This window comes from Apteryx mantelli, chromosome 1 (genome assembly GCF_036417845.1).
Source record: "Apteryx mantelli isolate bAptMan1 chromosome 1, bAptMan1.hap1, whole genome shotgun sequence".
NCBI classification, from domain to species: Eukaryota; Metazoa; Chordata; class Aves; order Apterygiformes; family Apterygidae; genus Apteryx; species Apteryx mantelli.
Window position 1 is genome coordinate 13,249,259 of NC_089978.1, and position 25,259 is coordinate 13,274,517.

Here is a 25,259-nt window from a genome sequence, read left to right on the forward strand (position 1 = left end):
CATTATAGTCTGCTAATTTTATGCTGAAGTGGTCAGGAACCATGTACCAACCCTCTACCCTCTGTCAGCTGAGCCATCGTCCCTTCTCCCCTTGGGATACATATAATTCTTCGGCCACCTCTTTCCAGTACCTCCTTCAGTACAAAACCAGCCCTGATTTTATACACAGAACATATACTTGGGTCAGTCTTCATATATTCAAAAGAAGAGAAAGACTTCAGTGTGGAAAAGACAGGCCTGGTCTCCAACTTAACTCACATAATTAAAATCTCTCAGACTTATTTCTCCCAGGGAGGCTTTGAAATCTGCAGAACCACCTGAATATGTGAAACTGAGCTGAAAACTATGGGACAATAAGCAAAGCTAGGGTATAGCATATTAAAAACAATCCTAGCCTGAAAGGACAGATTATCCACTTGTTCAGTCTTGAATTCATCAAGGTAGAATTCTGCATGACTTTACTGTTTTACTCCTCTGGAAGGTGGTGGATGGCTCTTGACATGGCTGATGGTTAGGCTTTGGGACTCCTTGTTATAGGCTAGGGGTATGCCACAGTTTTCAAGGTTCAGAGGTAGGACAATTAGATGAAATAGAAATCAGTCAGAGGTTAATAATAGATTACCTAGTACAGCCACTCCTATATTCTCACGTTATTTCCCAAATGATTAATCAAATAATGATACTGAACTTAGCCTGAGTAGGTGAGATTCATCCCGTGTTTAGCCTTTTAAAATTTAAGTATCTATCCCAAGCTGATCACCTAAGCCTCCTCATTAGTCCATGGAGAGTGGCTGCCTACAGACCGTCATTTGGTGGGTATGGTTCTACAGCAACTTCAATGCAACAGAAATGCAGGCTACCACTTGCCTCTTCTTAATCCCTAGCCAAAAAAAGTCCCTGGTTTCCAGTTGGATCAGGCCTATGACCTGGCTCACTGTGTAGGCACAAAGATGCTAATACTGACTAAAGGTCAGGGTTGGGGACAGTGGGCCAAGGATGGGGAAAATGGGACAGCAGCTTTTGGCAGCTACTTGTGCTTATGTCAAGTAAAAGTAATCATGAAATATCAGCTTCTGGAGACACCTATCTGTTCAAAGGCTATAGAGGGGGGTGAAGATGTCTTAGAGGAGTGAAATTAACTGAGATGCATCCTGCCCTATAGATCAGGGGCTGAGCACTTTATTTCCTCAAGTGCTCCAAAGTTATTGTCACTTTTAAATTCAAACCCCTCCAAGGCTTTTCCTAGCACTTTCCTTTTTGTTTGTAATTTAGGAACTGCAGCTGACACCTCAATAGAAAGGACTGGTGCTGCTAATGCTTTTGCCCTGATGTTTAGCATTGTAGATGAAAACTTCAGCTGGTATCTTGATGAGAATATAAACACCTTCTGTTTAGAACCAACCACAGTGAACAAAGAGGATGAAGGTTTCCAGACCAGCAACCGAATGCATGGTGAGCAGGACTCTTGAGCATATAGTAGTAATATATAATAGTGACCTGGCTGTTTTCATTTCAGTAGGACTTTCTGTCCTTTGTGATATTTCTCCTTTCTCTGTGCCTCATCATGAAATGGGTCAGGATGTTAAACTGCCGTGCTGATAGGCTGCATGAAGTCTAGGCGCCAAAATATTTTTTGAAATATGACTCTTGTTCTCCCAGTGTCCTGATACATTGTCAGGTGTGGAAGCTGAGGAAGAGCGAGATGACTAGACTCTCTTGACCGATATCATAATTTTCAAATCTAAATTGCTTTAGCCATGTGTATAATGGCATATTTATGACTTGGAATAAGAGGGAAGAGATTTCAGAGATGCTAAATAGCTGCAGAACAAATTAACTTCATAATCAGGCCCTTTGGTGATGACTTGGCTTTGGCAGTATCTCAGTATCATTCAGGAAGTTTTTCACAGACCCAGCAAGAGAATTTGGACCATTAGATAATCCAGACCTGTAACCTGGCAGTTCAAAAATGTTATCCTCCATCAAGGAGCCTGTGAGCAAGTTACTCAGCTGTGGACTCAGAGTGGACATTCAAACAGCTTCAGGGTCTGGAATGCATCATTCTCAGAAACAGGGTCTGACGCACTTGTCTTTCATCTCTCATGAAGTCTCATACTTTTGTTTTTAGCTATTAATGGATATATTTATGGCAATCTCCCTGGCTTGGAGATGTGTGCTGATGATCCCATGTCCTGGCACTTGTTTGGAATGGGAAGTGAGATAGATATCCACGCCGCATATTTCTACGGCCACACGTTCACTAACAGAGGCCAGAGGGCAGATGTCGTCGGTCTGTTTCCAGCAACGTTCATCACAGCGGAGATGACTCCTGGGAATGCTGGGAGGTGGCTGATAACTTGTCAGGTTAATGAACATTTACGAGGTACAGTGCTATAGATCTCCCTGATCGTTTCAGATACAAAGCTCAGCTCACATTATGTTAGGAAAAGAAAACTGAGAGAATTGCTCCCAGTGGGAGCAGGACTTGAAGCTCTTTTCTGACTACCTGAACACCTAGGAACTATTTCACTAGATAAAGATCATGAGTAGGAATTTAGCCATCAGGGAAAATTATATATATTGGGCCAAATCTTCAGTTAGTACAAATGACTTAATTGTAAATATAGGCAATTCATATGAGAAAGGCTTGCTAAATCCAGTGCTGACACAGCACTTTCCATATAAACTGGAGATTTTAATGAGCGATAAGAAGAGCCTTCATATTCACTTTCTGTTGTAGAAACAGACGCTTAGATAAAAATTATGTCAGCTGAGCGCTTCATAGCTTTTTCCTTTACAGAAATCTGACAAAAATTGGCACTGTTTCCCTGAAGGTTGGTAAGAAACAATTACATGAAGAAATTTGAAAATGGTGTTGTGATATCTATATGGCATGTGAGATGCGAAGCACATACCATAATCCAAGTGTTAAGATACTAGGTGTTGTATAATTATAATATCAGAACCGGTCACCAGTTGGAAAAGTTTTTATTTTTAAGAACTTGATCATTGATTTCAGTGGGATTTAAATTAGGAGTAAAAGACTGGATCCTGGCAAGCAATGAACACTTTCAGAGTGATACTAATCAGCCTCTCTATTCCTGTGGAAGTCAAGGAGAGGTGGGGCCATTCAGCACATCACAGGAGGCACTCGGACCCTGGAAATTGCTCTGCCATCCTCAGGAGTAAATAAACCTGCTAAAGAATGTCATTGATTTCAGTGGGATTCACCTGTGGGGTGATGTACTGCCTTGCAAGAGAAGGGTGATAGAGTCTGACCCAGAGAAGGCAGAGGGAGTCTATAAAAGTAGAAATTTACTTAAATGATCCCAGTCATTTTTTCAAATCCACATAGCTCCTGTCTAGAGACTTCTGAATGTGCATTTGTATCTGTGAGTTGACTCCACAGCTGGCACGAGAGCTGTCTCCAGACTCTTTCTCCTCCCAGGTGGCATGGAGGCACTGTATGATGTTCAGATCTGCCAGAAAAACCTTTCTAGGCCTTCACCACTCAGTCATGAAAGACTGTACTATATTGCTGCTGAAGAAGTGCTCTGGAATTATGGACCTGATGGTTATGATAAATTCACTGGGCAGGGTTTAAATGCCACTGGCAGGTAAGCCTTCTTGTCCTTTCGTGTCATGTTTCAATTTCAGGTGTCTGGGTGAGACTGTCACAGTGAGTCATTATGGCTAGGTCCTGCACTATTATTAATTTTAATTGGAAAGGTCAAGGATGAACGGATTTAAACAGCCTTGTTGAGAAGTTAGATTCATGAGATGCTCTGATTTGCCTTCTGGAAGCACTTATCTCGCTCCACCAACTACATGGAGAAAGTGAACCATGATGAGGTACACAAAGTTCAACAGAACAAATATCGCTAAGTCTAGATGCCTTAGGCAGCTTTCACACTTTCATTCAGTGTATCTCAGAGGTGCCATAATGGTAGATTTTTTCCCCCTGTTATTATTAATGATGATGAACTGTATTATGGTATCTCCTACAAAAAATAAAGAGGATTAGAGATCCATAGTGCACATGTAATGACATAGGTCTTGCCCTAAGTAAGTTGGGGTTAAATGTAAGGAAGTCTAATGCACAATGAATGCACATATGTTAACTAATTTTTAACTGAAATACAGATCAGTAATATCTCCCTTGGCCTGCTAGAAAACTATATAGAAACTAGTAATCTGGGGGTCATTTGTTCCATGGCTGGAATAACTTTATCCCAAATGAAGGGTTCTGCCTGAACCTCCAATTATTTAACCAGTCTGATTTGTTAACTCCACAGTGAATCTGCAACATATTTTACGCAAGGGACTGACAGAATAGGAGGGCAATACTGGAAAGTTCACTATGTGGAATATACGGATGCAAAGTTCAGAAAAAGGAAGATGCAGTCAGAGGATATGAAGCACCTGGGAATACTTGGTATAGTAAATACTTTCCCATCCTGTCACTCCATCGGATTTAAATGCAGAAGTCCACTTGGATCCAGAGGGGAATTCTGTGCATGCAGCTGCCAATCAGCCCTCTCTTCTTTAGATGAAAACATTTGCTGGCAGTTCTTCTGATACCTTCCTTTACTCTCTTTTTTCAAGGTCCCGTTATAAAAGCTGAAGTGGGAGATACAGTGCTAGTTACTTTTGCCAACAAAGCTAAGAGGAACTATAGCATTATGGCCCATGGTGTAAGCTACAGCAAGCTGTCAGAAGGCGTTCCATACTTAGATGGTAAGTTTTAACTCTGTTATTGTATTGTTGTATCCATAATAGGGGGTCTAAAGCTCTTCTGTTGCTCTGCAACTTCTGCCCTTTTCATGGATTTTAAGGCACAGAAGGGATGATTTGGTTAGTTTGTACCTAGCTTATATGCCACAGCCTGCAGGACCGCCTGCCTGCCCACTCCCCGATCTGTTTCTGTGCTGGTTCTTTCCCTTGGATGTGTACCAGACAAGGCATCTGAAACTAGCTAGAGTCCATCTGTTAATGCTGAATAAATGTCACAGGTCCAATCCCACTTATATTAGTTATATACTAATTCACTCAGCTGCAGTCAATGAAGCAGCTCTGGGCATGCTTGGGCTCTGGCACTATGTCCCTGCTGAGCCTTTGAATATAGCTAGCTGTACGTTCTGGGCTGCTTCACGTCCTGTTCTGTAATCCAGCTCTGGCATTCCCCTTGCTTTGCAGTCAGGATATTCAGCATGGGAGGCACCTTTGATCTGATCAGCCTGGAATCTGAAGCAGCAGCAATTCTTATTAATCCTTGTAAACGCGTGGATGTTGAAATGGAGCATTTACTGAAGGCTTCCTCTCATACTGTACACAGGACGGGACCTTTGTCATCTAAGTTTAACCCTTAAAAGTTAGGTGTCATGTCTAATTGTGTAGTCAGTGGCAAGAAACGATCCCTTCAGAGGGTGAGAAGTCCTGTTTACTGTGAACACCTATCTTAGGAGACAGTGAGTCGCCCTCTGGAGGTGTCTGTCTTTCTCCGTTGAATATAGAAGGAGCCTAGTCCTGGGCTAGGGACCTAAGCTTTAGAGGGATAAAGTTAGGTGAGCTGAATCCCATCCATAGTCTCTACAGAGAGAATATTGTGGTCTCTGAAAGATTCTTTCGCTGCATTTGCAGCACTGAAGAGAAAGAAGATTTCTTGTTGTCTGAACTGCTTTGTTTCCACTACAATGTATCAGAACAAACTCCTGGGACATAATCCCTCTTTGAGAACTGTGCCAACAGAATTAGGTCATCATGCAAAACTCATAAAGTCATCTAATCAAATCAACAAAAGCTCATAAAATCAACACAAAAGGCTTATCAAATTCTATTACATCTCCCATTGCTGACCTTGCATCACAGCACATTTGCCAGCAGGCCCCAGTGTATCTTGAAACAAGTCAGCTTAAGTTCAGCCTTGAAATCAACTGTACACTCCCTAATGCCACCAATGGCAGATACAGTTCCCCAATGGAAGTGTGGCTTCCCTCTGCTCACACTCACGTCGTGCTGTCACTTAACACCACCCAGTAACAGTGCCTGTTGGCATTGCACCCTTTAGTGCGGAGCAAAATCAAACCAAATCCTACAATTCAGCAACAGTGTGAGCTGCACACCTCTGGGTTTTTGGAGAGGAAACTGACTCCACATTTATCTCTTCCTAAAAATCTTTCTGCCCCGTCATCTATCCCTGTAGCCCCTGTGTCTTAGATTTCCACCATATCTGTCTCCCAGTGTGTACAGATGCAGTGGGGCTGCAGGTTTACACTGAAAGAACATTGTTTTTCAGAGGCTGTGCATTATCTGAGTGCAAACTATTCATGTGGTATGCTTTAGCTAAACATACCTAAGGCTCACTAGACATCTTTTTTTTCCAGCTGTGCTCTCAAAAGATATTCTTCTGTGTTGCATTTGATGCTTGTCTAGTCTCAGACATTTTTTCTCTCTGAACCAACATTCTTCTGTTTACTGAGTGCTGTTGCAGGATGAATTCTGTAGCATCAGATAGTGTTGCAGGAGCACTCTGTTTTGTATTGTGGTTTATGACACCTAGTATGTGTTTAAATGTAATATTGATATTTTCACTCATGTCTAAGTCTTCAAGAGGATTGTCCCTTGAGGCATTCCAGGATCTTGGTAATAACTGAAGAAGCACACTCAAAATTAGGTCAGTGCAATCTCCTACTGACAGACACCTCTGACTGTGCTGAGAAAACACAGTCAATGGGTGCCTCAGCTTTAAATAAAATTTCTGGTTTGATCTTCCTCATATCAAAGATCAAAAAAGTTGTTTAGCCCTTTTTTTCTACAATGGGTGCAGAGCTGACTGCTTTTCCCAATTTCCCTTTCAAGTCCCTTGTGTCAGTCTTCCCTCAGTGGATACCAACACTCTTTTACAGTGGCTAAATTACATGAGTGGTGCTACATCCACCCTGTGCATGGCTGCAGACAAGCACTTAAATCCTTTAAAAGAAGCTTCTAAAAGAAGTAAGAGCAACTGCCCTTTGGAGACTATGACAGAGTTTCCTGTTCGTTGCTACGAAATTAGAAAGAAACAATTATCAGGGTCAGATTTGGTTTGAATTTCCAAACAGCCACAGCTCCAGCTCCACTTGCTGCTGTAATTGCTTTGTTGATGCTTAATGAAAAGTCAGAGTCTGTGTTCATATCTCAGATGAATCTCATGATAGGGCAGGTAAGCTGCAAGAGTTAGAAGAAGCCATTTAAGAGCAAGGAGGAGCTCTGCGTGTCTTGTCAGATAGCATCAGCCTCTGTGAAGCAGCTGAACTCATTTGGCTGGGAATGGGCTCAGTATGTCACTACAAGGTTAGAGCGAGCTGTCCTGGTGGCAGAAGTCCCTAGACTATGGGATTGTGGTTGAGTTTTGTCTGGAAGGGGGAGTCTGTCAGCAGAAACCAGTGGCTATGTCTGACTTCCAGCTAGTGCCTATATTCTGGAAGATGTAACCTTTGTGTAACTTCGTGCTTCTCAATTTCCTGTTGGCAGGATATCCAAAGCCGGGAGCCCATGTTAAACCAGGTGAGACATTCACATACAAATGGAGAGTGCCTGAAAATGGAGGCCCAACAGAGAGTGACCCACCGTGCCTGACCTATCTGTACTACTCAGCAACCGATGCCGTCAAGGACACCAACTCTGGCCTTGTGGGGCCTTTGTTAGTGTGTCGAAAGAACACACTGAATCCTGATGGGACACAGGTACCCAAAATAGACATTTGCCTGTCCCAAACGGCAGGGTTGTAGAGTGGGGATTTTCACCATATGGTCCGATTTTCCACATTCCCAGTTTAGTTTTAAGAGTTCAGACTCTTAAACTCATGAGAAATGTCATTTATCATGGTGCAAGATGACCTGGGGAAGGTGGGGAAGGCGAAACTGATACCTGACAGAGACAACAGCCCCCCTTCCACAACCCTGGGTTTCCCATCTTTTCCCTCATTCCCCTATTTTTTACAAGGCAATTGTCTAAGCCTGTCAGATTAGAAGTCTCACAAGTTTTGCAGTTCCCACCTGATTCTGATTTTGCCTGTTCACTGGGTTGTTCACATCTGGACCCAAGGTTGACATAGGGTCTGATGAAAACTATTGGTCTAAATCTGTAGCTGAATGTTATCGGAATTCCAGATCTGTGGCTTTGGGACAGTTCTGGAGAACTGTGTATCATTTTATAACTTAAATTATGTAGTGGAGGTTGAAATGCAAACACCTATAAGAATGTTATGAAGAACATTATAAGCACATTATAAAACACATATATAAGCACCTCTGCAAACACCTATAAGAACCAGAGTAGAACACAGGGTCCTCGGTCTGGAGATGAAATCATGATTGTCCAAAGTTTATCCTTCTGGCTGATAGAAGAGTGCCAATTCCTTTCTCTATAAGGACATAACAAGAACAAGGCTGACAACCATTGCAACAGTTTGTCTTTTTATTGCAATGTTTGAGGGAAAGAAAGTTGTGTTAAAAAAATCATTTTTACTTGGGTGCTTCTGCATAGACTTTGGTTTTAATGCCTAATGCCTTCATTTCCTCCTTGGCTACAGAAAGGAATAGACAGAGAATTTTACCTGCTCTTTTCAATCTTTGATGAGAATGACAGCTGGTATCTGAACAAAAATATTGAGGCATTTACTGGAGACCCTTCAAAAGTAGACAAAGACGATGAAGATTTCAAGGAATCCAACAAAATGCATGGTATGAAAAATCAAATATCTGTCAGTAAGACCTTTCTTGCAGTCACGTTAGGAAGACAAGCTGGCAGATTTTATCATCATTCATAGCTGACTATATTGCACTCGAGGGTGAGGGGGAAAGCTGGCAGACACAATTACAGCCAACTTCCGATGCCTTTTGAATTCATGTCAAATCCTTAGTCCCATTAGGAATCAACATGTCCACCTATCAAGTATACCTGGAGAAAGGGGACAAAGTCTAGCTTTGAGATATTACACTTGGGTCCACAGGAAGGCATGATGCCATAGTCAGACATCAACTGCAGAAAAGGCTGATATTCACTGATGATTTAAATTTAGCTGCAGGACTTCACAGTGAATCAGATAATGAAGGTTCATCCATTGTGTTCTACCAAGTCTCTCTTGAACAGTGACCGTCTCTGGAAGAGGAGGGGCAAAGACCAGGGAAATAGCCAAAAGTGTTTTAAAGCATCACTTCCGTGTAGACCTCCTCATGGTTATTCCTGACGTGACAGACTTGAGCAAATCACATAACTTCTCTGTGCCTTAGTTTCCCTGACAACACTGAGAATATACGCTGGTAGTCAACAGATAATTGCGAAGCAAAGGGCATGAAACACACTGTATATACAGCACCTTCCACCACTGGGCACCTTGGAGTGATTCTGCCTGTTTTAATGCATTTCCTATAAATTCATCACTGGGCTTCCTGGACTGTTTTCTTTTATTCTTATGTTATGAGGTGTTATCTCACAGTAAAGTTTCATTCTGCATAGCATCTTTTATCCAGTGATCATAAAGAGCTTCTAAGAATTAGTGAGTTTTTAAGAAATAGTGAGTTCAGCCTCACAACACCCTTGTGAAGGAAGGAGATTCATATAGAAACCAAAGTGGAAATCAAATGTTAAAATCACACAGGAAGGCTGCATCAGAGCTGAAATTGTAACTCAGACTCTTTATGGCCCATTCCATGGCCTTCATGATCAGATTATATTTTCTCTAGGATGAAAGCAGCTACCTAATTTATAGACTTAACTGGTGTCTGTGAAGCACTTTGAAAAGCTACATCAGTGTAAAGGTTCCATTTTACTGGCTAAAAATAAATGTAGACTCTCAGAGTTTACAGGAATAGCATTGAGGCATTAATTTGGTGTCAGTTGGTGATACCTTTGCTTCACAAAATGTCCCTTTAATTAGTGCTGCGACTTGTTCAGGCACAGGTCTCTTGTCATAGATGTGCTGGGAGGGTATTTCTTGAATTACCATCTGTCTTCTACTAACCAGACTATTTCCTTCTCCTTCAGCTGTCAATGGCTACTTGTTCGGTAATCTGCCAGGCTTGGCCATGTGCAAGGATGACAAGGTTTCTTGGCATCTCATTGGGCTGGGCAGTCACTACGACATGCATGGGGTTCATTTTCAAGGAAACACCATCGATTTGAGAGGGACGACAAGGGACGGCCTGGCCTTGTTTCCTCATCTATCGGGAACAGCACTGATGCAGCCAGACCGCGTGGGTATGTTCTTGAGCTTATCTTAGTGTTGTGGCATTTGCAGAAATCAGACAGCCTAAATAACACTTTCAATGAGATGCTCTACTCTGTTCTGGGAGCACAAGAGAGCCTTGAAGTGGGGGGACTGTGGGAAACATGACATAACTGAGAATTCAGGCTGGGCTATTTTTTGGGCAAGTGCTGTAAGTCAAATATGTACAATTACCAAAGAACAGAGTCTTCAGTGAGCTTGGGACAGGTAGACCAGCAGACAGACAGATAGCCACAGGGATGCTCACAAAATTTCCATAACTCTCAAAACAGTTTTTTTTAGAGAAGTTGGAATTCACTGCTATGCAGATAGTTAGCATCATTTAAGATATTTTAGAACTTCAATAATATCTAGTCCATAGGAGATTCTTCTGGAGTGTGTACATAAAAAATACTTTTAATTTTCATGTATAATCCAGTGATACATTTTTCAGGACTAATAATGATTTCTTGGTTGGAGAAGCTTCAGATAAGCTTTAAGCTATAGAGTGCAATATCACTTTTCTTTACCTCTCTGTTTAAATCAGTGGTGTCATCAGAGTTTTGCAAGACCATGCTGAGAGCCATCTTTGGCCCGAGTACCCAACAGAAATAACTATTGGACCTGTGTGCATGTGCCAAGCCCAGGGTTAGACATCTGGTTCTGGTGTCTATCTGACACCAAAAGAATCTGACAGCAGATTCTTTCCTTGCATATATTCCCTACGGTTCCACCACTGTCATGAAACGGCGCTGCAGGAAGCATGCTGAACAATAAATTCTAGGAATTTATTTTTTGCCTGCTAACCCTCTACTGGCAATAAGGGAAAATGAATGAATTTTCAGATCTTCACAGTAACCAACAACTGTGAGGTAAAATTGCATTTAGTTAAGAAAACTTTTTCATAACTTTTCCCTTAGAAGCACAAGGGAGGGACTGAGGCCCAGTCTGGAGGGAGTTATACTTCTAATTTTGGTTCCATCACTGACTTACAAAGTCGGACATGTGTAACTCATTGAACTTCTCAGCTTCCTCATATATTGAACAACAATGAAAATGCCTTCCTGCTTCACAAGAGTGTTGGCAGGTGGAGCTACATAGGGCCATGCTGTGGTCAGCTTCTGCTCAAGCCTGTGGGAAGGAGAATACTAATGTTAAAATATAGCCCACAACATGCCAAGAGATACTGCCACTGTCACTGCAGCCTTGTCCATCCAGGAGCAAAACGCCAGGCCTGCGGTTGTTTGGCCTCTATCGGAGGCAGAGCAAGAGTCAGAGCTGAAGCTTTAACTCAGTCATTTTTGCCCCATATAGATACACATAACCAAATGGTTATAGGCAGGATCTTCCTGTTTGTTAGGGGCATTCTTGTATAATGGATTTTGCACGGTTGATCTGTATCTGAATTGTGAAGTTTCTAAGAGGCCTCAATTAGCCGTATTACACTGAGCAACCGCACAGGCCCAGCCGGGAGAGACTCTCGTGCACCCCAAGGCCAGCGCAGCGGCTCTGTGCTCAGGGACAAGGAAACGGTATCTCTGATACACGCAGGCTGTTCGGCCGTGCCTTTATCAGTGTTTGCAAGGCACACTTAGGACTGTCGGGTACAGGGAGCTCTGCTTTTGCTCCTAACTTCACCAGCGCATTTGAAGCTCCGCAGCTGGGCTGCTGACCTGCTAAGAGCAGATACTGGATAGGTGCCCAGAGTCCAGGTCAGTGTCATCAGAAACCCCACGTCAACTCAAACCAACCCAAGCCTGTTGAGAAAATGTCCGTTATCACCTAACAACGTGGCTTTCAGCAGCCTCGAGCTAGATTTGCCCCTTGCTCTTAGCCCATGCTGCGGCCCAGATCCCCCTGTGTCCCCTGGTGCTCTCCGCGGGCATGCCTGCGAAGCCAGGCATGGCACTGTGCCCTTCCTTGGCAGCACTGCATCCCACCTGGGAACCCAGAGCCCATGACAAAGGCACGGACAGTGCGCAAAGATAACGGAGGCTTTCTGCCAACCTTGTTTCTGAAGCCAGACATTTAATCAATTACTCTTCAGGGCTCCCCCAGCTAGTTTATCCCAAATCAAATAATAAGAAGTAAGTTATGGAGTTTTTGAGGGAAGATGGAGCTGGCTAACTTTTCTGAGGGAATAAAATGCTACTTGCTGTCTTATGGATCTCCAGCTGCATCAGCACTCAAATTTTGCTCTTAGCTGAAGAACCTACAATAACCTAGGTTTTATAGGCCACAACCCTGAGGAGTCTTATGTGTGTGTTTGCCCTTCAGCACGCAAATGTCAGTCTGAATTCCCATCATCTTAAGTCTTGGGGCCATGGAGAATATAGCGACTAAAGTAGGTAATCAGCATATCCATTTTATTTACTAGTTTTCCCTTCAGTCTCTAAGACCCCCATGGGTATTTTTCAAAGTTAGTAAGGAGCTAGTAGGGCTCCAGGTGACATAAATATCAACTCGACTTTCTGTGCTGCATCATGGTTTAGGTTTGTCTGAGGACAGATCAGAGATGCACAAGGCACAGGACCAAGTCTGCTGTCCAGCTTTTGAGTTGTTAGAATTACCTAAATCTCAAGAGCTTTCCTTTTCAGGCACATTCAAAGTGGTCTGCAGGACTTTTGATCACTTTGTTGGTGGGATGAAACATCTTTATGAAGTTAGCAGCTGCCGCAATACCACTCAAGCCCAGCAGCAGTACGGTGCAGTAAGGCTGTACTACATTGCTGCGGAGGAGGTAGAATGGGACTACACATCAAATAAGAGCTCGGCACCGAAGATTTACAACATAAGCAGCAATGAAGAAAGGTACTGAAGGCAAAAAAGGCTTGTGGCTGTGGGACACATTCATAGCTTGAGGGGGGAACTTGGAAGCATCCTCCCATGAAGCTGGCCTAGTCCTTTCTGGAAAGCACTGTTTGCTGAACCAAATAATTTCCATCAGAGAAAATGTAATTAAAAATGGTTAACTCTGAGACCACCATTTGCCTCTGGTGAAAACAAAAAGGAACAAGAGGGCAACATGTTTGAAAGACAAAACTTAGAAATATGGCTGGGGAACTGCACCCGGTAAAAAAGCAAGTGTACAGTGGAGTCGGTAGAAAACATACCCAAAGAATCACAGGTGGAGTCTCTTTTAATGGTGATCAAGAAATGCATTTGGAGAAAATCTTAACTCCAGTATTGTCAAAAGGCTGCTCTTCTACATACATAAAAATGAGTATTGATGGGGCCTTTTTTTGTGTATGTTGTGAGGCAACCTCAAAACTCCTCTGGCAGGGCAGCCTTGGAGATGACACTCCATCGCCATGCGATAACTCTGCTCTCAGAAGGGGGTGAGCACTCTCCTCTTTAGCTGGTTGGGAGTGTCCTCTGCTGGCGAGTCAGCCTTCTCGGCTCAAGCACGAGCAACAACCAAAAATGCAGTGTTACTGTGCAAACCTGGAAGGTACGAAAAGCATCCTCAGCCAGGTTCAGAAGGGTAAAGACATTTCTCACTGTGAGGTGCAGCTGGCACCAGCTGAGCGTAGGCAAAGCAGCCCTTGTCTCAAATACAGCAGCACTTTGTTTTGCAAGATTTGGCTTACGGTTATCATCTTCCTGTGGCTGATTAACATACAAGACAGTGAAAGCAGCCACCATGATAAGGCAATTGAGGTTTGCGGGGAAAGACAGTATCTTTTATTGGAGTGGAAGATAGAGCTGGAAAGAGTGGCCAAACCCACATTTAGCTTGAACTTTGTTTCTGCTTTGTCAGCTCTGATGAAGGAGTTGTGCTCCCAAAAGTTTGTGGTGAGTGCAATATATCCCAAGCTTTACCTGTTTGAAGAGGGTGTGCATTCAGCAAGGATTATCGCTGGTATTTGCTGCATAAAATCTCTTGCAACACATCACCGTATTGGACCAAGCTGTATATTTTTTTGCATCTGTTATGAATAACACAACAGTTATTAGCCTTCAGATATGTGAAGTTTTGTGCTTTTAATTTCTGCCTTTTTATTTTGCAGCTATGGGCATGTTTTCATGAGCCAAGCAGAAGACCTAATTGGTTCAAAATACAAGAAGGTGGTTTACAGGGAGTACACAAACGGCAACTTCACACAGCGCAAAGTGAGGACCGAGGAGGAGAAACATTTGGAAATCCTGGGCAAGTAGCTCTCACGGCTCACAGACTGAGCCTAATAAGTGAGAGAATCGCTTTCCAAAAACAAAGCTTTCCCCAGCTTTGTTAATGTGGAAAGGAAAAGAAGTGACACTGACGCCTCTTCCCGCTTGTCAGTGATTTTACACCTAATTTATATAACTGCTGAGCGTAAAGACATTTTCCAAATTAACGATCCATTCCCAAATGAAGAAAGACTATCTTAAGGAGTACTTACAGGGAGGAAGTAAAAATGGAAATTCCAGTATTCACCTTAACATCAGAGCATGCAATCTGGGGGAGATGCTTGTAGGTAGATTGAGTAGATGTTAAGGTGCTCGGTTTGTACTGAGATTGTGCAAGTCAAAATTTGCACAATTTGAGATTGTGCATGTCATAAAATAACTATCAGCTCATGTGTTTTATGGGATGAGAAGTGGGAACAACTGTTCCTAAAATGGTTAGCATTCTTTAGAAATACTTCTAATGGTGCTGATTTTTGCAATGAGCAGGGACATTTCCTTTTTTTGCAGTGCAAAACTGAAAAAAAAAGCTTAATTTTCTCAAAAAAGAAAACAAAAGCAGTTACCAATTAAAAAATCAAATTTGAGATACAAAAACTATCCACAAGAGTTCTCCCTAAAAAAAAGCTGCCCAAAGACTTGTCTCCAGAACGAACAATTCTCATCACCCAAAAAGAAAAAAGATTGGTTATGTATATGGAGTTTTTCATCAGCTGGGGTAACTGACACATTTTAATAGTGTAGCTGAAAAAACAGTAAAACCTGAGGATTTTAAGACCACTGTTTCTTTCTAAGACCAAGCTACTGAAAGCTTGTTAAAATGCAATGATTTTTTGGACTGTCATAAATCTATTATTGAAGAGGTCCTTGGAAATTTTATTCACAGAATCAGCTTGTAGATTACAAAAAAATTCTCTTTACCCTCACTGTAAACAGCAATGGCATTTCACAGAAGACAGCTCCTAAATTCAAGGTTAGCTGATTTTATAGCTTGTAAATAATAATAGAAAATATATTTCTTAGCTGATTCTTGATTAACTTCCATTTTACTCAATTCATAATAGCAGCATTAATCACTAGAGACTGTTGTTTTAATTCAGGACCATTACTGCATGCAGAGGTCGGTGACTCTGTACTGATTGTATTTAAGAATAAAGCTAGCCGGCCTTATTCAATAACTGCACATGGTATAGAAGAAGTGGGTTGTGAAGAACAATCTGAGACACCAATTACCCTACCAGGTAAGGATGTTTTTCTTTAGCTTGAGCTACAAAAACCTGGTATAAAATACACATGTATAATATTTCCTCTTTCAAGCTTCCTCATACCTATATGCTCTTCCAAGCATACACTCAAAGTTTACTTATATGTGATTCTCTTTGTTCTCATGCATGCAAGTTCTTGATTACATGAGCATGTTAGGGCAAAGAATGAACCTTTGTTCCTAGCAGAGATAGAAACAGCAATATAATATCACTGGATAACCTCCAAAAAAGCAGAAGCAGGCCCATAATCCCTGCAAGGGAAGTCTAAGCTAGTACCGCATTTGACTCAGGACTGGCATTCTAATAGTATTTACAAAACTGAGCAACTCAGTGGTAAAGTTGCAGTCAGCAATATTGACCCTGCCTCTCTTTTAATCTATACAGAACTGGCATCTGCATTCAGAGCTGATGCATAAAACTCAGAACTGAACTGTTTGCCATGTAAGTTAAATCTTTGAAAAACTGTCAAATATGCCTCAGTTTTTAGTCAGGAAAATGGAAGGAAACAGTTCTCACAGTGTTGAAATTTTTCATATTGCCATTTAGAGAACCACATTTTTAACAGTTATATTTTTTTACTTCAATTGTTATATTGGGTTTTATATTATAATAGAAAGTCAAACTCAAAGCCAGGCATTATAGTCAGCCCAGAATGCACCTACCTTTGCTTTCTATCACCAATGGAATTTTTTTCATAGTATCTGTGAGCTTCAGTCTGAAACTGAATGAAAATAAATTCCAATGTACTAAACCTCTTTGCAAGGTGCAATTTCTTTCTTTTGTGTAGCTATACTCATACAGGGCAATCACACAAAAATTCATGGCCAAACATGAGCCTGTGTCTGTCTTGCTGGAGTTTGATAAATGCATACCTGTGGTAAATATATAAAAAATTGGAGCTGGTTTATATGATTCCTTTGTTTAGTTATTTGCTCTGTGATGTTGTTGATGCTCCTTTGTTGACAGCTGTGGAGTAATATTAGGAATACTACTGTAATGTCTCTCATGGCCACATGGGAGCAGGCTTAGGATGAATTAGATGAAAGAAGGCATCCATGCAGGCTGAGTTCGACAGTAAGCCAAGGGAAAGGCCTCTTCAGCGAGATCTAAGTACTGACTTTTACTTAGGTGTTCAGAAATAGCACTTAGCAAGTAAATCAAGTACCTCAGAACAAGAATAGTCCTTGGGCATTTCAGTACCCACCAACATCATCTGGAAATCCCTTCACTTGGCTCCTTGCTAGCTAACTTTCCTAACGCAGGCTGGACTATCCACCCTAAGATCCTCATGGCCTATCTATTCCTGCTAAACACGGAGCAAGTCATCAGTTATATACATGCTTTACCAGACTCATAATTCCTAGAGCACTGCCAGCTTCCTAAGGGGACTATGCATGACACGTTCAAGAGATGACAGATGCAGGGAGCAGACCCATAGGAGTCTACGTCAAAGCAGCTCTTGGCTGCCAAAGCTTTGTCCTCTCTCTGTCCATTCCTCCATTTAACTAGAAGAAAAAAGGGAGAAGATACCCTTTTAAATCCATTTTCCTCTTGTTTATCAGTCCTTCCAGGGGTTATGCTTCATTTGCACCTCCAAGATGGGTTTGTGACCTTAGCAAGATTGCTTCTCTTGGCAGAGCATATCCTTGAAAATCTTAAGCCTTTTGAAGAAAAAGCCATCTTGCCTCATTTGTCCCCTGCATATTAGATATTACTGATGAAAACACTGCTGAACTATTCTGAACAATAGCTCCTGAAATATCCATGTCTTGGGTAGGCTGTTCTATCCTGCAAACAAAAATCCCTGTAGCAGCACCCACAGACAGCATGAACTGAAGGGTTGCCAAACACCTTTCTGGCACACAAAAAATAAATGAGGGCTAGATGGTACAGAAGATGCCATCTTAAAAGCCTTGCTAATCTCTGCTTAAGTAAATGAACCCCTGCTATAATGCACAGGCTTGTCCTGTAAGACAACAGTTTCATGATTTCCTTGTTTTCGCCTCACTCGTAGTGTATCCCCAGTTGTTCTCAGGTTATATGATCCTGGAAGATGTTTGGGCCAGAGACTGTCTGGTTCAGCATTTGTCCAGCACTTAGAAGGACAAGGTGTTGACCACATGTTGGTCTCCTACCTTCCCCTCTGACACTAGCAAAAAATCAAAGTGGAGAAACACAGAATGGATAATTTGCCCATCCAATTATTTTGTTCTGTAAAACCAAAGGCCAGCACAAAACTGGAGATGCTAACCTCAGATAAACTGTGCTGTGACAGCCTCACACATGGACATACAAAAAATTTCTTCATGTTGTTTCTAACCTCTCATAAATAAGCTATTTTCAGGCAGTGGCATTGGTGCCTTTTCTTACTGAGAATCTCTGCTCACCTGCAGGGAGGACATGGCAGAGGCGATGGTTTTGGGGAGGGAACAGGGATTCTCTGGTAACTGCTGAAGAAGGGAGGCTTAGCTGGAGGAGGGAAGGACACCTTCTGTAGCTCCCAAGCAGCAGGCAAGGGAACATCCAAGTTAGCATGTACTCAGCTCTCCTTTCCTGATTGAGAGGTGATGCACTGCTGCAAGTCACAGAGCAGCACCTTCTGCAAAATCCTGGAGGCAACTTCCGTGTCTTGGTGCCCTTTTAAATGAGACAGTCCAGGGAATTTTTTCTGGAGATTGGCCCCTGACAGTTTTAAGCATTGTCATCAAAGACCATTTATCTACCACAAATTTTGCCCAAGGAGAAAGATGAAAAGTTTAATCTCCAAACTTCCCTTTGTGGGATGCCACTGTTTTCAGCATCATTTGCAGAGCTCCTTTTTGGGGTCATACCTGCCTTCATTTGCACCACTGGGACCTCACTGACCTCCTGGAAGGCAAAAATCATGTCCATTTTACATCTTTTCATGCTTACACAGATTGTGTGATGCAGACCACTTTTAATCAGGAGGGTATCGGATCCAGTTACATACTATTAAAGCTCCCAAAACCCAGCTGCTCTTGGTGAAATTGTTCTCTCTCTGTTACAGAGGAAATAAATACCTACAGATGGAATGTCCCGGAAAGATCAGGCCCGGGTAAAACAGATCCAAACTGTATCACCTGGGTTTATTATTCAACAGTGAATTTTGTAAAGGTAACCAGGAAATGGTCATTACATTGTTCTGGATAAAGCATCCTATCTTGCATAATGTTTCTGAAATGCTTCTCATTTATGTAAGGACCACAGGCTAGAGAAAGGATTTACAGAGCTAGATGCTTTGTCTTCTGTGATAATATCTGCCCACATTTGGGTAATGTAATCTATTGAAAACCCTGGGATATACTGAATCAATTTAATTCCTTTCTTAAAGAATAGTTGAAGGGAGTTTGGGTGGGGGGAAAAACATTGCTTTGGGACATTAAAATCTAAAATATAGAGAAATATTTCTCAAATCAGATAGATTAGTGTGTTTTTTTGATAGGAAAATGGAATTTCATCTTTATTTCATGTGTAGTTAATCTGTATGTATTTCATAACTGGATGAACTAGCAAATCTGTAATGCAAATATTTCTTTTATTCCAGGACACATACAGTGGTCTGATTGGGCCTCTCGTAGTTTGCAGAAAAGGAATTCTAGATGAAAATGGTCTAAGGAAAGACATTGATCGTGAATTTACGCTTCTATTTATGGTGTTCAACGAAAATGAATCCTGGTATTTGAAAGAAAATATTGAAACATACCTTCATAAGAATCCTGACGAATTTAATTACACTGAGAACTTTGTAGAAGGCAACAGCATGCATGGTATGTAGGACTCATAGGCAACAGCCAAGAGGACAGGGGGTTATTTTTCACAGCCCTTTTAGGAGGATGCTGGACTTTTAGCCTGCAGTCACCCAACCATGTGACATCTTCATAAACTGCAAAACTGGAAACAAGAAGGTTTCTTGAGGCCCAGCAAGATATTTTTCTAACAAGCTAGTTAAATTTTATGCTCATGGGGAGAGGCTGCACTGCCAGGCTTCTCCCGCCATTTCAGAGCTGCCTTCCTTGCTGGCTTGCTTTGTAGGAGTGTGACGATGACATTTGGAAACTGTAGCCAGAGTAGCAACCAGCCCAGGAGCCAAGCAGAACAGACTGAATGGGGCAGGAACCGCCCAAGCAAAACAAAACTTTTGTTTCTACACATTTTGCCCATTTTAGGGAACAGCTCCATCCCTCTTTCTTCCATGAGGGTTCTCAGCATAAATCCTCTCTGCCCAGGAGTTCAGTCTTAATAGGTTAAAGAACTATTCTATGTTTTGCAAGATAAATGAATGTGCACTTTGATGATATGCTATTTGGAAACTGAAACAGAAACTGGACTGTCTCCCTGCCAGGATGGCAGCCACCGTGGAGAGCCCTTGCCCTGGCCGCATGGTGCCTGTCCCTTCCCTGGGCACCCGTTCACTACCGAGGAAGCAAGAACAGTGCCTGACGTGAGGCTATCACTGCCTGTACAGCGGCCAGTTACTAATCCGCCCTATTTTGTCATTCTAGCAATCAACGGAAAGATCTATAACAGTCTCCTGGGTCTAACGATGAATAAAGGTGATACGACAAATTGGTATTTGATAGGAATGGGTAATGAAGTCGATATACATACAGTCCATTTCCATGCACAGACCTTCATCTTCAAGGTTGGTGAAATAAATCAAAGTAAAATTTTTACAATGTGATGGGAAATTTCTGCAAAGCCTTCCAGGTTTTGGCCTGTTTGTGCAGTTTGTGCACGCAGTCCTGGGCTGATGCTGAGATTGGTAGGAGTTTTGCATGTGAAAAAAGTACAAAATGATTGAGAATTTTGTAAAGCTTTTACCGCTATGAGCCTGTTATGAAACATGAATAAATGTCATCATTAGAGGACATGGTTAGGTGGGCTAAAATACACATTTGCCCATAGGTATAAGTGAAGATACATGGATGTCGGAGAACATATTGCCTGCTTACACTATGGTTTAAAGTAGTGACAGCTTGACATTGGCAGGACTATTTGAAGAATCTGGCTTTCAAAGAAATATTTGCACTCTACTAAGACCTTAAGTCCTTAGGAGCAGTCTCCTGTTGTTAATTAATTAATTGATTAAATGAGGTGTGCCCATGGGCCTCAGTCCCCCCGTGTGAGGCACAGTACAAACCTACAACAAGAAGCTTTTCATCCGCCTCAAGGAACTGACAGTCTAACTGGAATATCTCAGTGCATGGCAGGGGTGTTTGAGCAGAGCAAGGCAAGACTCTTACAGTGCTTATTTTGCCTTGCCACAGACAGATAAGGACCACAGAGGAGATGTGTATGACCTTTTTCCTGGGACTTTCCAGACAGTTGAACTTGTAGCAGAAAACCCTGGAACGTGGCTTCTGCACTGTCATGTAGCTGATCACATCCACGCTGGCATGGAAACAACCTATACCATCAATAAATCAGGTGCAGTAGCAGAAATATTGCCTTAGGGCTCTGTGGTGGTATCACAGCAATTCAGATGAAAGGCAGGCAGGAAAGGGTGATGGCTAATGTCAGCCCTGCACCCTGGATGGTGCTGGGAAGAACCTGTAAAATACTGCATTGCCATGGCCGATTAGCATCGTCTAGGGACAGGGAAAACACCTCTAACAACAGTCAGTGCTTCACAAGAGCCCCTCTAAGCCAGCGGCAGGCTGTAGACCACCTATAGGTGATGCAGAAGACAACATCAAGCTATTTTTTAGCTGCTGCAGACCCCCACCGCATGCAGTAAGCGGTAGTGCCAGCAGACAGGCATGCTGCTGGTTCCTTTCTGCCTGCCCACAGGGATATTCAAACTCCTTCCTGCATGGGCAGTGACCAATTGAGATACAACATGTTACAGAAAATGGTTGTTCAGCCTTCCCTTCGGTACGAGAAATAGGTGATCCTTTGACCAAGGAAAGTGGGAAACACTTTGCTCTCATGGGCAAGGTTAACTTTTGGGTGGTGCTGGTCCCTTGCTCACTTGCAAGTAAACCCAAAAGAGCATTGTGGGCCTCTCCACATCACATAATTTCACCGAGTGAGTTTTGAGGTCCAGCTGCTCCCTACCAGGTCCCCGGCAGCACAGCACAGTCAGTGCCTGCTGCGCTCCTCCGCAGGGGCTGCAGCAGCACCCAGCAGGCGCACTCCTAACTCTGATCCTGTAGCAGCAGTGTGGCAAGCATAACGCCAAATGTCGCCAAAATACTCCTTCCGTGGAGAAGGTGAATCTATTGTATACCTCAGATTTGTTCTGGCTGTGAAACTTCAAAAGGACAAGCAAATGCAGAATTCAAGTAACAGAGATCTCCACGGGGAAGGGGAACTTTGCCCATAGAGCTACCCAGAGCAATCGGTTAAAACCTGTGCTGATCTAATCAGAATTTCTGTTCAGATTACCAAGGTAGAAGGGATTATGTCATGCTATATTTCCAGAATGCAAAAATCTGTTTAATAAGGCTTTCAGTTTAACTAAGCTTTTTCTTTCCCTGCACAGTGCGCAAAGTTCCTTTAAAAGACGGACTCACAACTGCCGTATATGATACTATTACTACAAAAAACAGGACGACTACAGAGGGTATGGATTTTTAAAAACAGCATATAAAACTCATCAGATGATTGATGCATAGATTTCTCATAAACTACTTCTCATTTGACAGGTTGTGACAGAGAAGGAGTCAATTTTTTTGGCAAAACTTTGAATCCCAGAGAAGCAAGCTTGATATTAGCAGTCCTTTTTTTCATTGGACTTGTTCTACTGACAACAATATTAATTTTCTTCTGCCTCCTTACACGCCAAGAGAGCAAGATCTATTATAGCGCTCTACATGACAAAAGCCCACTTCTGACGGATTCCCTGTAAATTCCCACTTCCAGCATCGTTCACAGAGCTGCACTGGATTTCATTGTACGCTGCTAATAAAACGGAAGGGAGACATATGTTGATGGTCCTGTCCTGTAGCCAGCGCTCACAAGAGTGAACATGAGCCATAGGGTTAAACTCCGCAAGCCACACACCACTCCTCTGTTTCTGCTCCTCTGAAGTTCACCTGAGCTTTGCCCAAGATCAAACTACGCAGTGAAGCACCACACCTCTTGGCAAAGGCACCAGGTGCAAAGGATTTTCGTGGGAGGAAAGAGAGGGCAGAATTGTATCCATGTACTCCAAGACAGGCACTGGGTTCACACTAGTTAATATTACAAGTGACTGCTTTAAGCGTGCTGGTTTCTGAAAGCGCAGATGTAAATCTGCAACTCCCCACGGTTTTCCAAAGGGAAACCGGACTTACACCAGGCCGAGAGCAGAATCAAGCTCAAGGAGTCTAATGACTTTTAAGAGATTCTCCTTTTTGCTGTATTAAATGAGGAAACTGCACTGGGGACAGATTTTTAAAGGTATTTAGTTACCTAACAATATAGCTTAGCACCCAAATTCAGTGGGTGTTAGTTCCTAATTGCTTTTGTTAATCCCTTTAAAAATCTAGCCCTGAGCAATCAACAAAAAGTTATTTGATTTTGTAATTGTTGCTTATTGTGCTCCTGATTCTGTAACTCTTCTTTACACCAAGTAGTGCTTCAGTCCCAAATTTTAATGAAACCACTACGAGGCTGACCACTGCCCTCTGTGAGTCAGACTGGCAGAATCAGGCTGTACCTAGTGATACTTGAATGTTTATAGCTCATTTTTAATTAGATAGTGTTTATTCTTGCCAGCCAGCTGCTTACGTCACCTACAGCTCTTGCAGAGGAACTCCAGAACAAAAACATTCTTCAGTCTGTGAAACTGTTTATCCAAGTTTGATTTTCAATGTAAATTCAAGTTGTTGTTTTTTATTTTATTTTTTCCAGTTCCATATTTTGAAATATGTTCAAATGTAGGTAACTGCACTGCCCATCACTCTTAATGTAGCTTTGTGGTGCTCTGGATGAATGGCCAGGTGGCCAATACATACAAGTTTCTTGGGTGCTTCTCAGTCATTTCCTGATTCTTTGTTTTCCTCAGTCATGTAAAAGCACACACACACCACAGACGCACAGCGTATGAGGCGGAACTGCAGGACTGAGCCCCAACTGGAGTTACATCATAGCAATAAGCACTTCCACAATCGCTTTATAAATCTGCTCTTCAAGCAGACAAGGATGGATACTCTAAACCCTTTTAACTTTCTGTTTTATTGAAACACTAGCATTGAAGTCCCCTATTCTGTGCAAAAACACAATGTGTACAGAACATTTGCTTACTGTATGCATACAAAATTAAAGCCTTTCACTTAAACATGCACTGTTAATAAAGCAAATTATTTGGTACTTTCCTTTCGGAGTAGATAATGCATATGACTTTTTAAAACAGAATCATAAATATATTTTAACTACATTGATGATAAAAATCGGGTTATTTGCATGAATCTTCTGGCAGTTTATTTATCTGGCATATTACCAGACGGTGGTTGTGAAACAGGAATGAAGTGTCCAAAGGTCCTCAAGTCTCAGGAGGCATCGTGCTGCTTGCACAGACAACAGCATGCCAGGGAAAGCATAAACCCTGGCGCTCAGCATCACCCGCTTGCGTGGCACCTAGCGTGGGGACTGCGTGGCCGGCCTCATCCTGGAAAGCTGGTGGGGCGTTTTGCTAGATGAGCACAACTGTGCAACTTCAGGTGGGATCCCAAATAAACTCTCTGAATAGCACATATCCTGCACCTGCTATTTCAGCTGTGGGACCGTATCTGTGGGACCAACCAACCATCCTAATAAAGCAGGAGAACTCAGAAAAAACATGCCAAAGGCAGGAAATGGAAATGTGTTTTGGAATCTGTGTTCAGCATGGGGGAGCTGGGAAAACATCTGTATCACAGGGTCGCATCTGTATCAGACTGAAGCACCAGCAGAGGCAGAGAGCAAAGCAACACAACGAGCAGTCACCATTCAGCAGGAGGAGATGGTCTTCTCCAGGAGTGCTAAAGGCCTTTGAGTATGAAGTAACTGCATGTCTAACCTCCGTAGCAGTTGAAACTGTCTCAGCACCAAAAGCTCCAAAAGTGACAAATATGACACCAATCTTTTAAAATCCTTCCAGAGGAGACTTGGGGGACTACAAATGAGTAGCCCTGACACACACACAATGCAAGCTGGTAGAAACTATTCTAAAAAGTGGTCAAAGGAAAAAAACAGATGATGGAAAAATCAACATATTTTTTGTTAAAGGAACTTGTACCTCAAATAGGTTTTTGAAAGACTCAGTGTGTAGATAAGAGAGCTGGATGAATATAGCCTGCTTACATCTCCATAAGACATTTAAGAAGGTCCTTAGTCAGAACTTTTTAAAGAAATGAAATCACCATGGGGTGAGAGGAAGAGTTCTCACAAGCTAAATAACTGGTTAGAAGACAGGAATAAGTAGCCCGCTTTCACACGAGTGGAAGTCACTCATGGAGTGCTGCAAGCATCCATGCTGTTCCCTGTATTTGTAAGTGATGTGGAAAAGGGTGACAACGTTTAGTGACAATCATTACTACATGTAGCATGAGAAATGATGTGGAGTGTAGAAAGCTGCAAAAGATCCTTGTGCTACT

General features: G+C 42.3%; 1 protein-coding gene across 1 annotated transcript in view; it reads left to right on the forward strand.

The window, feature by feature from the left end:
* Positions 1 to 22,549, forward strand: part of HEPHL1 (hephaestin like 1) — a 35,868-nt gene extending 13,319 nt beyond the window's left edge. Inside the window, exons 4-20 of the mRNA XM_013955974.2 lie at positions 1,273 to 1,452; positions 2,129 to 2,383; positions 3,449 to 3,617; positions 4,296 to 4,435; positions 4,606 to 4,737; positions 7,513 to 7,724; positions 8,573 to 8,723; positions 10,027 to 10,239; positions 12,844 to 13,057; positions 14,257 to 14,396; positions 15,514 to 15,654; positions 18,707 to 18,813; positions 19,244 to 19,466; positions 20,202 to 20,341; positions 20,967 to 21,126; positions 22,184 to 22,264; positions 22,347 to 22,549. Of these exons, the coding sequence (XP_013811428.1) occupies positions 1,273 to 1,452; positions 2,129 to 2,383; positions 3,449 to 3,617; positions 4,296 to 4,435; positions 4,606 to 4,737; positions 7,513 to 7,724; positions 8,573 to 8,723; positions 10,027 to 10,239; positions 12,844 to 13,057; positions 14,257 to 14,396; positions 15,514 to 15,654; positions 18,707 to 18,813; positions 19,244 to 19,466; positions 20,202 to 20,341; positions 20,967 to 21,126; positions 22,184 to 22,264; positions 22,347 to 22,549 (2,861 nt within the window). The remainder of the gene's footprint in view (positions 1 to 1,272; positions 1,453 to 2,128; positions 2,384 to 3,448; positions 3,618 to 4,295; positions 4,436 to 4,605; positions 4,738 to 7,512; positions 7,725 to 8,572; positions 8,724 to 10,026; positions 10,240 to 12,843; positions 13,058 to 14,256; positions 14,397 to 15,513; positions 15,655 to 18,706; positions 18,814 to 19,243; positions 19,467 to 20,201; positions 20,342 to 20,966; positions 21,127 to 22,183; positions 22,265 to 22,346) is intronic.
* Positions 22,550 to 25,259: the final 2,710 nt, after the last annotated feature.